Source organism: Bubalus bubalis, chromosome 14 (assembly GCF_019923935.1).
Source record: "Bubalus bubalis isolate 160015118507 breed Murrah chromosome 14, NDDB_SH_1, whole genome shotgun sequence".
Classification (NCBI taxonomy): domain Eukaryota; kingdom Metazoa; phylum Chordata; class Mammalia; order Artiodactyla; family Bovidae; genus Bubalus; species Bubalus bubalis.
The window spans coordinates 47,356,075-47,370,090 of record NC_059170.1 but is presented as its reverse complement, the minus strand read 5'-3'; the positions used below and the strand labels follow the sequence as shown (position 1 = coordinate 47,370,090).

General features: G+C 39.9%; 1 protein-coding gene and 1 long non-coding RNA gene across 5 annotated transcripts in view; one reads left to right on the top strand and one right to left on the bottom strand.

Annotated features, from left to right (window-relative positions):
* MPP7 (MAGUK p55 scaffold protein 7) overlaps positions 1–14,016 on the top strand; it is a 222,768-nt gene that overhangs the window by 184,295 nt on the left and 24,457 nt on the right. For all 4 annotated transcript variants that reach the window (XM_044928038.2, XM_044928039.2, XM_044928037.2 and 1 more), the window contains one exon: positions 6,616–6,786. In XM_044928038.2, the coding sequence (XP_044783973.1) occupies positions 6,616–6,786 (171 nt within the window). The remainder of the gene's footprint in view (positions 1–6,615; positions 6,787–14,016) is intronic.
* Positions 13,017–14,016, bottom strand: part of LOC102414362 — an 83,288-nt gene continuing 82,288 nt past the window's right edge. Inside the window, exon 3 of the long non-coding RNA XR_003103198.3 lies at positions 13,017–13,185. This is a non-coding gene — a long non-coding RNA (uncharacterized LOC102414362). The remainder of the gene's footprint in view (positions 13,186–14,016) is intronic.

Below are 14,016 nucleotides of genomic sequence, written 5' to 3'. Positions count from 1 at the left end.
AATTTAATACCCTTTTTGCTGAATAGTTATATCCATGGTGGTATATCAATACTATTATATCAAATATAGTGAAGTGGTTTTGAAAATAACCAAATAACAACTGCTTGAGTTTAATTTTTTTTTTCTTCTTAAGAGAAATGTCAAGTCAAATCAGATTAGAAGTACTTGCTAAAAAATTTTAGTTTCTGTCCTGAGCCTGTGTTGTGAAAACACTTAAATTACAAGTATATAGAATAATCTCTATTCCCCTAGTAGATCAGGAATACTTTGAGGGCAATGACACTGTTGCATATATTTTTCTATTTTACACATCATCTTAAATACAGAGGAATATCAAATATACATATTTAATTATATTTGAAAAATATCTTCTAACAGAAAAAGAGCTTATGATTTTTACTCCCTAAATTAAACTGCTGCTTCTCTTTGATAAACTTTTCCTAGTAAGTTATTTCATAAAACCACTGACGGTCCTACTGTAGAGCACAGGTAACTCTGCTCAATGTTATGTGGCAGTCTGGATGGAGGGGGGGTTTGGGGAGAATGGATACAAGTATATGTGTGGTTGAGTCCCTCTGCTGTCCACCTGAAACTATCGCAACATTGTTAATAGGCATACTCACGTACAAAATTAAAAGTTTAGTAAAACAACAAAAGTCATTGAAAGCCTCCCAGTTTTTCTCTTAAACATCTGTGTGTGTAGAATAACATTTCAAGCTTTATTCTGGACTTTCAAGATTTACTATTTGAACCAAGGATTGTTTTCTCTGTATGACACTAAAAGAAGAGTTACTTAAACCTATTAGATTGTTATGCCTGCCCCATTGTTGTTTTGAGAATTAAATGAACCCATCCATGTAAGTGCTTCAGACAGTGTCTGTCATTTGTAAGTTCTCAACAAATACCCACTACCACCACCACCACCGCTTCTGCTGTTTTGATATTGAAATTAACAATAAGGGAATGATCTAAACTCAGACCAAGAATCACCTTTTTTTTTTTTTGTCCAAACATCATAACTCACTTTCTGGTGTTTCAGTACAAAGTGTATATTAACATAAAGTTGGTAAAGGGTTGTTCAGTAAGGATTTCTGGGGCCATTGGCTAATTATTTAGAAAACTATAAAGTTACAGCCTCATCTCACAAACTTGATCTCATAATCATACCTGAGTAATTCCAGATGGATTTAAAAAATTAAGTGTAAAGCTATGTAACCTATTTTTTTAATTTCAGAAAATTTGGGTGTTTATCAGATTAAGGGTAGGAAAGTCATAAAAACAGTCGAAGAAATTACAAAGGAAAGAAATTCAGATTCAAATAAATAAACCTTTAAAATTTCTTTGAAAAGGAAAACTGAAAATCTTAACATCTTTGCAATAAATAAGGCCAAGGGTTATGACCTTAAAAGATACATGTATGTGTATGCTGTTTATGTAGACCCCCCAAAAAACGATCAACAAGTATTAACAATTCACAGAAGAAATAAATGCAAATGAGTTGCAAATGTGAAAAACAGGTTCAACTTAACAGTTAAAATGAAACGGTGTACAATTTTTCACTTGTAAGATCACTAAATATTTTTAAATGATTAGAAGTCCTTTGATGAGAGAATGGTAAAACACGCAGTTGTTCCTGCTACCAGTGGAGATGTATGTTCTTATTAACCCATCTGAGAAGCATTTGGACAAGATCCATCAAGCTTCTTGCAATTTGCCCTAATGAAGTCATCAGTGACACAGAGTAACAGGAATGTACAGGAATGTTTATTGCAACTTGTGTCATCTTTTATAATAAAAAAATAAAATTTACTTTAAACAGAACCACACAACTAAGTAAGTTAGCGAGTTATCGTAAATTATTCCTGCTGGAAAATATTAGATAAGAAGTGTCTCCGAGTGATGAAGGGCTGACCCGCACCTGCGGTTTCTCTGTGAAGCCACTTTCCTATTGTAATAAAGCTGACGTGCTGTTCTCTTAAAAAAAACACAAATCTCTAGCAGCTGTGGGTAAGAGCCATGGAAAAAGCTTGTCCATAAAAATGTTGAGCCAATTATAAATTACAAAAATGTGAAATATAAGGAAAAATATATTTTGCATGAAACCATTCCCTTACTCCAAATTCCTTGTTAGTGCTGCTCTGCCGCTCCTGGTGTCTAAGAGCCAGCTCTTGCTAAGACTTGTGCACCAAAAATGAACTAGAATGAAATACGTTCTAGGTGATTTATTCCCATTTACTGGAAAGAATCTTCTGCTTGCTTTCAATTTAAGTACACATTCTTGAGCTTCCTTTTAATAAGAGAACCACCTAAGACCTGAAGGCCAGAAATGATTAACCCCTTTTCCTGACGTCGACCTCACTCTCCTTTAAACTTAGACTTAACCAAGCTGTGCTGACATGCCCACACTGTGTCACTGAAATTTGAAAATGATAGTCTCTATGCTGCCTTGAGTGGCAGGCTTTTGTGCTACCTGGTTTTGCTTTGTTTTTATCTGAGAAACAAGTAACAACTCTGGATTTCATGCCTTTTGTTATATCCTCTGTTCTGGCTGTTTTATTAGTTGTTCTGGGTTGGGGATTTCTCTTGTTTCCTGACTCTAATTTTGTATATGCATAGATGTGTGTGTGTGTGTGTGTGTTTCCCGATGGCTCAGTGGGGAAAGAATCTGCCTACAATGTGGGAGACACAGGAGATGTGTGTTCGATCCCTGGATTGGAAAGATCCCCTGGGGGAGGAAATGGCAGCTCACTCCAGTATTCTTGTCTGGAGAATTTCATGGGCAGAGGAGCCTGGCGGGCTACAGTCCATGGGTGGGGGTCGCAAAGAGTCAGACACGAATGAGTGACATAAATGGCAAAACAACATATATGTGTATGTATGTATGTGTGTGTCCATATGTATGGGTACATGAGTGTATATATTTATTGTGTGGTGTAAATATGTGACATATATATGTGTGTGTGTTGAGGCAGTGAGGGACCCCAAGTAAGGACAGAAAAGAGAGATGCTCTCTAAATGTAACTGTAATAACAGAGATAGCACATCCCTAGAAAGAGTATCTAAAAAAAAATGAAAAGGTAGGTAACATACACTGAATCTTTATCTCTTTAAAAATGCCTTACTGCTTTAATAAGCTACTTTTAATAGTTAACATATTTAAATCTGGATTTAATATTTTGTGTCTTTTATGACATTACTCAAACACGAAGCCCCTTCATTTGCTTTTCCCGTTCCTGCTAGACAGACGTGTGCTATGGGAACAACAGAGAAAGCAGTGTGTTCTGCCTTGGAGACACTTTCAGGTTAGGTGGGACCCAGTCAGGTGCTAATCTCTGTCTACTGTGTAAGCCGTTTACCATACGCCAGGTCCTGGGCAAATGCTTCACATAAATGGTTTAATCCTTAATATCCTGTGAGAGGTCGGTAGTATTATCCTCATTTTAAAGCTGAGAAATGAAGCTTCAGAAAGTTTTAAAAACATTGGCAAGTCACCCAAGTTGGTAAGGAAGCCAGTGACCCAAGTCTGAGCCTTGAACACTCAGCGAGGAGCCCCTGCACCCATGGGATCCCAGTGGACCTGGCTGACTTTTCCCCTTTTGTTTTCTAAATGAGGCGCTGGGCCAAGACACTCAGGCCTCAGAACCTGAGGGAATTCTGCATGCGTGGTCGTGGCCACCTGGAAAACATGTGAGCGAGGTCAGGGCCGGTCGTGGTGTGCGGGCCAGGGCAGGAGTGTCCCTGATGTGCTGGCCGGGCGGGGTCCCAGCAACCTGACGCTCTCCTCTCCGGGGCTGCTCCAGCTCTGAACCTTCATGAACGCGGTGCTGTGTCCTTTTTGTTGGCTTCGTATGGTTATCTTTGTGAAAATCCCAAATGTGTCTGGCTTTCTTTGTCAAAATTTACATTAAGGAAATGAAACAGGAACGATAGTAGAATTTTAGGGGTTGCCTTTAAAAAATCCTGTTTAGAAAATCTGTTGTGGTTTTAGTTGTTAGGTCATGTCTGAATCTTTTGCGACCCCATGAACTATATATATAGCCTGCCAGGCTCCTCTGTCCATGGGATTTCTTAAGCAAGAGGACTGGAGTGGGTTGCCATTTCCTTCTCCAAGGGATCTTTCTGATCCAGGGAATGAACCCACGTCTCCTGCATTGGCAGGCAGATTCTTTACCACTGAGCCACCAGAGATTTACCTTTTACTTTAATTAAGTACCTTTTCTGTACCAAGTGCTGTACAGCTCACACCCCTAAGTGACCCCCAGCTCCCCACCCCGCATGTCCATGGAGAGCTCACGTTAGAAATCTGGTTCCCTTTTCTCTTTCCCCACTATCTCATTATTGTTTATGACAAAGGTGAAAACTTGAGTTAATCATAAAGACTCCATTAGGTAAGCATTTTCACTGAAATTCAGGATTTAGCTGGGATTCGTCAATCAGGAATTTTTCCGGTTTTCACTTTTGGATTCATTGTGGATGAGGCATATATGTCTTCAATCCATTTCTGTGCCAGATGTTTGTAGTGACTTGAGGAAACCCCTCCCTCCGTATGAGGAATAATTGTGAAGGGATTTTTAGTTCTACCTGCTAATCCTCCAGGGTGTCTCATGAGTCTTTCCCAAAAAAATACAAAACATAATTACAGTTTGTCCTCTGACCCTCACCATAGAAGTCTGATGTCTCTGTGCAGCTAAGATTCTTAGAATTCACCCATCTTTTCTTCATCCTAGGACCAGGTTGGTACATTTCCTCTTCTTTGTCCCTGAAATCTCACCTTTCTTTGTAAGATGATATGTTTCATCATTTATTCTGTTTGCTTTTTCCTTTTGTCTTTAATAAGAGATTATTAGAGTAGCTGTCTTCCTTGTTTCAAATTCTTTGTAAATCTTCTCTCTCAAATAATCCGAGTATCTCAAGATCAGACTGACTCTTAGTGGATTCCAGGAACATATTATCAGAACATATTTATCACTCCATTCTTAATATTTTGATTTTTATTAAACTGTGGGTCTATAAGGTGAGTGATAGAACTCTGTGGATATTCATTAACTTTTTTTTTAATACTGCCTTTATTTTGAAAATTAATTTTTAAATCCAATAGTAATATTTATTTTTCTTTGTGTTCTCTAAAATTCACATTATTGCATTTTATTATAAAATACCTTTATTAAAGTTTTTTTCCTGCTTACCAGATTTGATTAGTATTCTTTTTAAAGAGAATCTGTTTTTATACATTTAAAAATATGCTTGCATTTGTTTTATGTTATGAAACTGATATAGAATATTTATCATATTGTAATAAGCAGACTGTTGCCTCCCTTTAAAGTCTGGATTTTGAGAGTGTTGGTTAGGCCAAGAATCCTTGAATGATGTGTATGGTAAATACCACTCTTCAAGAAAAGACATTAAACCAGAATGATATAACTATGTGAAGAACAAGCAGAATGAAATAGGGTTTGCCTGAGACAAGGAACTTTTGCCTTCGCTTTTCTAAGCCAACATTTCAAATGACAGCAGCGTGCTGGAGGGAGCTGTTTAAGCAGACAGGAAACTTACTTAAATACTTGAAAAGGTGTTTTAGTAAAATATGACACGGTATTAATAAGAGTACACAACTGTGGCTCAGAAACTTATTTTCAAATTTCAGTCAGCTTCACATTATAAAGGGCTTCCCTAATGACTCAGATAGTAAGGAATCTGCCTGCAATGCAGGAGGCCCAGGTTCGGTCCCTGAGTTAGGAAGATGCCCCAGAGAAGGGAAAGGCTGTTCACTTCTTTTCTATAGGAGAAAAGAACCTGAGGCTTGGTCATTTACTCCACCCACTGGGGTCTCAGAACGGTGAGGTAACTTGCTGTCAGTGATAGTCTGGTCCTGTCTGCCTGATCCAAGCAGAGGCCTCATGGACGGAGGAGCCTGGTAGGCTGCAGTCCATGGGGTCGCTAAGGGTAGGGCACGAATGAGCGACTTCACTTTGACTTTTCACTTTCATGCATTGGAGAAGGAAATGGCGACCCACTCCAGTGTTCTTGCCTGGAGAATCCCAGGGACGGGGGAGCCTGATGGGCTGCCGTCTGTGGGGTCGCACAGAGTTGGACACGACTGAAGTGACTTAGCAGCAGCTCCCTAACTTTAGTTTTCTTTCTGTTTAACAATAGATGCTGTCTGTGCCACAAGGATGTTGTTAGGCTGTGCTTAGAACACAGTGTAAACGATTCTAGTATTTATGAATGGGAGAATTCATCATTTATATTTAAAAGGTTTCTGCAGTGCTTTTTAAACTTTTTCTTACAATTGTGTTCATCAGTCTGTGAAAAAATGTTCTTTATGATATCTGACCTCTTTGTTTCCTGATTTTTGAAAAGAACTCTTTATGATTGGGAAGCAAATAAAACTTAAAATATTATAGCTATAATTAAATGTTATATGATTCTTTTATCAGTTGTTTTTATGAAATCATGGAGGATCTATTTCCCTTTTATTACTCAGTGCACTGCTAATGCTATTATGGTAAATAAAATCCAGCCCAACTTTGAGGGATTAAAAAAATTTTTTTTTTTAGAGGGGGTGTCTTTTTTTAGTTCTAACTGCTAAAAAGTTTTTTTTTTTTGTATTTGCAGCTGGTTTTAGAAGAAGTTTCCGTCTTAGTAGAAAAGATAAGAAAACAAATAAATCCATGTACGAGTGCAAGAAGAGTGACCAGTATGACACAGCTGACGTGCCCACGTATGAGGAAGTAACACCGTATCGACGGCAGACAAACGAGAAATACAGACTCGTAGTCTTGGTTGGTAAGTGATGGTTTGTGTGATGCTGAGGAAGCAAGACAGTGAGAATTTAACTTCAGAGGGCACAATGCTGGAAGTGTTCAAGTGGAAAAAATAAATCTCATCTTGAACACCGTTTGGCCTCTAAAATGAAATCTTTGTAGTCTTTTTGTACTTATGACATTGAGACTTTCAAGATACCTGTGTCATGGGACTGGCGTTTTACTGGGCCTTCTCTCTGTAGCAGTGTGTGCGTACTAAGTTCAGTCGTGTCCGACTCTGTGACTGTTTGGACTGTAGCCCACCAGGCTCCTCTACCCATGGGATTCTCCAAGCAAGAATACTGGAGTGGGCTGCCATGCCTTCTTCTAGGGAATCTTTCTGATCCAGGATTCGAACCCGTGTCTTGTGTCTCCTGCATTGGCAAGCGGGTTCTTTACCACTAGCGCCACCTGGGAAGCCCCTTTCTCTGCCTTCTCTGAATTTCTTTTTCTTTTTCTAGTTTTATCAAGTTGAATTTTTGATCACTGAGCAAAAACCCCTTTAAAAATGTTTAAGTATTAACTGGGCATAAATTTAAATTTGCCTCTAAGCACTGCATCCTACAAGTTTTGATTTATTGTGTTTTTATAACATATCATTAAGATCAGGATATTTTCTAATTTCTGTTGTGACTTCTTTGATCAGTGAGTTATTTACATATGTGTTATTTAATTTTCAGATACTTAGGGATTATCCAGGTATCTTTTGGCTGTTGATTTCTTATTTAATTCCATTATAGTCAGAGAATATGCTTTGTATGATTTCAATTATTTTTTTAAGTTTGTCAGAATTTCTTTTTTCTTTTTTTTTTTTTTTAGCCCAGAATACAGTTCTGTGTGTATTTAAAGAAAATGTGTTCCGTTGTTGTTGAATAGAGTCTTTTATACATATTATGTAAGTCAAGTAGGTTGATATTATTATTCAGGCCTTCTGTATTTTTATTATTTGTCCACTTGTGCTGTTAATTGTTGGGAGAAGACTGTTAAATTCTCTAACTGTAGATGTGTCTATTTCTCTTTTTACATTAGTCCACTTTTACTTAATAGATTTAGAAGCTCTGTTGCTGGGTGGATACACATTTAGGAGTATTATGTTTTCTTAGTGAAGTCACTTTTATTGTGTAATGTTCTTTTTTTACCCCTGGTAATATTCATTATCCTGAAGTCACTTTATATGATATATAACATAGCCACTCAAGCTTTCTTTTGCTTATTGTTTGCCTGGTACATCACTTTCTTTTACTTTAACCCATCTGTGTCTTTCAGACAGCATAGTATTGGGTCTTGTTTTAGATACCCAATTTAATAATCAGTGTGTTTTATTGATATGTTTAAAGTTTAATATAGGGCTTCTGTGGTGGCTCAGACGGTAAAGACTCCACACACCTGCAGTGTGGGAGACCTGGGTTTGATCCCTGGGTTAGGAAGATCACCTGGAGGAGGGCATGGCAACCCACTCCAGAATTCTTGTCTAGAGAATCCCCATGGACAGAGGAGCCTGGCGGGCTACATTCCATGGGGTCGCAGAGAGTCTGACACAATTGAGTGACTAAGCACACACATACATGTTCATATTAAATTTACATTTAACTATTTATATGGTTGGATTTAAGCCTACTATTGATATTTTATGATTTGTTTTCTCTTTGGCCCCTTGTACTTTTCAAAATTTTTCTTTGTTCCCCTTTCCTGCCTTCTTTTGGGTAATGTGATTATTTTTTTTCTTGTTTGATATTAATATATTGATGACTTTTTGGCTTTATCTCTATGTGTAATTATTAGTTGTTTTCAAGTTTTTTCCTTATCTTTGATTTTTAGCACTGATTACGACGTGTCTTTTGAATTTAACCTGTCTGGATTTCCCAGACTTCTCAAATCTGAAAATTTATGACATTCATCAAATTTTTGGCCATTTTTTTTTTTCCAAGATTTTTTTTTTTGACCCAATCTCTTTCCCCTCTACTCTGAGACTCCATATGTTAGACCCTTTAAGGTGGTCTCACAGGTTCTTACAAGTTTTTTCCCAGAGCTGTTGTTCATATTTGATGATTTCTTTTTTTTTTCTCAAGATCTCTGACTCTTTGCCTCATTATCTGTTTTGCTGTTTATCCCACTGAGCAATTTTTTTTTCTTTCAGGTATTTTCTTCATTTGGGAAATTACTAATTCTTTTTCATAGTTTTTGCTTATTTTGTAAGAACTGTATGTTTCCATTCATTTCAAGTGTGTTTAGTTTTACCTTCTGAAGCTTAGCCACTCTCTCGTCTTAGATGATCCCAGCATCAGGGTTATCTTAGGGTTGGCATCTGTTGATTGTATTTCTCCTTGAGAATTGTTCACCTTTACCTTGTTCTGTTTGTTGAATCATTTGTTCCATATCTTGGATGTTCTGAACATTATTTCATATAGACTTTGAGTCTTACTAAATTCTTCTGGATTATGCTGTTTTTAGCAGGCTATTAACCTGGCTAGGCTCCCAGGCTAGGCCACGCTCTTCACTGCTTCTGGTCTGTGCCATGCATATGACCCTTGGGGTAAGAGAGACTTAGACATTGGTTTACATCTTAGTTCGTTTCTCAGAGCCTCTGTTGTGCTTCTTTGGGTTCATCTCAGTCATCACAACTGTTGTGGGATCTCAGCTGCACAGCCTGCTGCTCCACAGTGCAGCTCTGAGACAGAGCCTCATCCTCTGGGCAAAGTCAAAGAAGAGAAGAAAAATAAAACGGGAACCTTCACCCCTTGGAGGCTTCCCTTCATAGCTCAGTTGGTTAAGAATTTGCCTGCAATGCAGGAGACCTGGGTTCAATCCTTGGGTCCGGAAGATCCCCCTGGAGAAGGAAATGGCAACCCACTCCAGTATTCTTGTCCAGAATCCCATGGACAGAGGAGCCTGGCAGGCTACAGTCCATGGGGTTGCAAGAGTTGGACACAACTTTGTGATTAAACCACCACCACCACACCTCCTTGGGGCTCACCTCTTAGGCCTGACTTCCTTTTACACTCTGCCTGCTTTTGTTTGCTTCTCCAGAACCCCCAGATCATTGCTTTTTGTGTGCTGTCCAGAGGTTTCAGTTGTAATCAGTGGGACAGACAGGCTGTGTTAGGCTTCCCCCACCAGCGTGAAGCTGGAACTCCTATCATACACAGCTTGCCTCTGTGGAGACAGGCATTCCCAATCAGCCTCCTCAGAACTGGACAACACAGCCCTCACTGACATATTTCCTACCTAGTTTCAAAGGGTATTGGGGCAGAATAAAACACAGCATCACCCCAACTACCTTTTCAGGTAAATTAATGCTCCCAGAAAACTGTATCAGCATTCCATTGTGAGCTCCAATCACAGTGATCTGCAGTGTTTTGGGTGCTGCTTTACATGAGCACTGATTGTCTAGATCCATGATCACTGAACTAAAATATATCCAGGTAAAATCTTTAATGAAGAAGTTAATTTTTTATTTTTAAAATTTATTTGGCTGCATTGAGTCTTAGTTGCAGCACATGAGCTCAGTAGCTGTGGTGTGTAGGCTTAGTTACTCCGTGGCATGTGGGATCTTAGTTCCCTGACCAGGGATCAAACCTGCATCCCCCACGTTGCAGGGTGGATTCTTAACCACTGGACCACCAGGGGAGTCCTGAGGCTAATTTAATTGTGGGTACTGACTCTGGGAGTTGGTGATGGACAGGGAGGCCTGGTGTGCTGCAATTCATGGGGTCGCAAAGAGTCGGACATGACTGAGAGACTGAACTGAACTGATCTTGCCCTAAATCCCCTTTGTCCCTTGATCTTTGGGTTCCTGGCACCTGACCTCTAAGTTGAATGTGGATCTGTCTAGTGAGCCAGGTGCCTTAGTTTCTAACCACATACTGCCTGCTCTTGGCACTGGATGTTATGCTCTAGGCCCGCTCCTAGGGCGTTCTTCACTTTAATTTTAGTTGTTCAGCCTGTGACATCACTCAGCCTGCAGTGACTGCTCTTGACTGTCTCCTTCTTGGAATTCCTTAGGTTTCTGAGACCTGATTCTTAGGGGAAATTCTCCTTTCATCTCCCCAAAGGGGTGTTAACTCCAAGATACTGCCACACTGGGGATGCTCAGTGTTGATGCTTCAAAGTGGTATAGTCAGTGAAGAGTCCTATGTCCTTTGCTATGCATTTCTCCCCACTAACGTGTCCTTCCCCTTTGGAGTTTTCCAGGTCTTGAGTAAATAATTCACCACATTTCTTCATCAACAACTAAAACACCCCTTTTTGTGACTTAGGTTTCTCTATTACAAACTGAGATCCAACTGTAATGTTTTCTTACTCTCTGCTGTTCCCAACTGCTTTCAAACTGTCCCAACTGTTTTTTCAGTTTTAACTTGTTTCTTAGGCAGGTCCCGCCCTTCCTGAGCCCTGTGTCATAACAGTGGCTGATCTGTATTGAGTCCAGACACTGTGCTCAGGGGTATGCTGTTGTTATTTCCTCAGCCCTCACTGTGGCTATGAGGTAAATACTTTTCATGTCCCCATTTTACAGAAGAAGAAACTCAAGCACACAGATGAGAAGTAAGTCACTGGCCCTGGATCCAGCCTTTAAGCCGTGGAGCCCATTCTGCCCCAGACAGTTCAATACTTGAGCCTGTTCCTCATCTCCCTGTGGAACACTGCTTTTGATCTGCAAAATCAGGGCTGTGTCCACACTGTGTGCCAGTCCTGAATATCCTACTTTTCTCTTTTTTCCTTTGGTTTAGGGCCCTCCATTCATTTTCCTAACAGATACCTCGACATGCTGTGAAAGTTCAGTTCTGAGTCTCTTGAGAGCCTCTCTGTGCACAAGAGCCCCAGCCTGAGTCACATTTCCTCTGGCGGGCGTTGGGCCAGGGTCCGGTCAGCTCTGCCTCCCCCGCGCTGGCCACATGGGGCACCACGTTGCGCACGGCATGACCGGTCCACTTTCCGGATCCTTGAGTTTGCCAGCACTTCGCTGAAGCATCTTAGCAGGTTTGGCTGCTCTCTCCTCCAGTCTGTCCCCATGTTCGGCTGGCCTGCACTCCGCAGCCCTCTCGGCCACCAGGGAGGATTGCTGGGCTTGCTTTTACCATCTGCTTTGTCTACAGCCTTCAGTCCCCTAGTCCTGTCATGCTGGTGTAGACAGAGACCCCCGCTATCCCTGAGGCCACCAGCCCTGACTCAGCCAGCCCGGACTCCAGCGCTTCCCAAACTTCAAAAGGCACTTGAGTCACTTGTGAATCTTGTTAAAATGCAGGTTCTGATCGGGGAGTCCCAGGCGAGGCCAGAGATTCTGCATTTTGCTTTTTACCTGTTGCTGCTTGTGACGCTGCAGTGCTCAGCCCATACACCCTAGCGAAGGCCCTTGCTCTGTTTGGTTGGGTTCAGTTGCCAATGTGTTCTTTGTTGATTGTTGCCAACTGGCTGCAATTTATTGAGTTGACCAGAAAGTTCATTTGAGTTTTCTGTAACATCTTATGAGAAAACCTAAACGAACCTTTTGGCCAACCCAAAAGGTTGGGTTGAGCAGTATTTTGATTTTCTACTTTTCTTACATCACACTTCCATTTTGTTCTTTGTCATGCATATGTTATAATGATGGTTTTAAAACTTCTGATTTTGTCTTAATAGACAATCTGTTGTCTTATTCTATTCTGAATTTGCTCAGTGATATTTATCTATTTAAAGCAACTGGTTTATTATTATTTTTAATCTGAACTTTTTTATTGGAAAAATAAGTTTATATGAAACTCTAGTTCCTTACACTTCATTTCCCTATTTGGGAACAAGTGCTGGTAAAAGATAGTTTTTAAATAATGCAGAACTTTTAAAGTCCATATTATTGCATTATAGTAGAACAGACTTAATGGAGAATACTGGTCTTATTTTTTTGTGATGTTAAAGTACATATTATACCCAGGCAAAGAGAATATCCTGTATCTCTATGTGAAATAGAGAAAGAAAATCACATTAAAATACTAAATTCACACAAACTACTTCTCTTGTTTCTACTAAAGGAAGGGTTTGGAAACCTTTTAAAATCAGGAATGCTTGTACAGGTGGAAGTGTGGAAGTGGCCTTCAGCTGTGTCTTTTGTCTTCTCCTGTGCTGTGGCCTCTGTAGACTGGGCTTCTAAGAATTTCCCATTTTTCACTTTCTTCTATGTGCTCACCACTCAGAAAATCTTCCAGCTTGTCCCATATGGTACTGTTGAAGGTATCCGTTTATTGTCTCGAGGAATCTCCGTCTATTAGGTCCCATGATGTGCAGGACAGCGTGGATGGTGACAAGCAGACTTCTGGGCAGGACAGGCCTATCCCTGTTCAGTTCTGTAATTCAGTATTTGGGAACACGGCACCTGCACATTTCACATGTCCTCTAGCTGCAGTTTCTTCATCTAAAAAATGAAAATAGCAAGATCACTTGCTTTCTAAGTTTGTTTGAGAGCTAAAGGAAATATTTACAACGGGTTTAGACCAATACCTGGCCCTACTAACGTTTTAATAAAATGGAGCTCTTGTATCTTAGCTAAAAATACTATTGAAATGTTCAAATATGAATAGGCCTCTGCTGATTTGGAAGCTCAGTGTTCAAAGTACTTAATAAATTAGATCATTTAGCCATTTATCATCATCTAAAAGACTGTGTCCAGCAGTGAATTAAAATTTTGGAAATTCTCATTGTTCGTGTTTTAACTGTTTGCCTTTCCTGACTGTAAAAATTATATTTAAAAAATAGTTCTCAGATGCTGTAACGTGTGTGTGCTAAGTTTTCAGTTGTGTCCAACTCTTTGTGACCCCATGGACCCTAGCCCGCCAGGTTCCTCTGTCCATGGGATTCTCCAGACAAGAATACTGGAGTGGGTTGCCATGCCCTCCTCCAGGGGATCTTCCTAACCCAGGGATCAATCCCACATCTCTAATGTCTCCTGCATTGGCAGGCGGGTTCTTTACCACTAGCGCCACCTGGGAAGCCCATAATGTACAGAGATGGAAAGAATATAAGCATATTCCTCCAGCCTCATTTGCTTCCTCCCAGTATTCTCAAAGCCACTGGGAATGATGGTGTTTGCCCTGAAACTGTTAGATAAGTATCATTAAAAGGCTGTTCAGAATCTCTACATTTTTTTTTAACCATAATATTGTCTGATTTTAATTCTTGGGCTTAATGTTCAGGAAGTTAAAATTATCCAAGTTGTTCACATGACAAAAATATGACAGGGGAATTT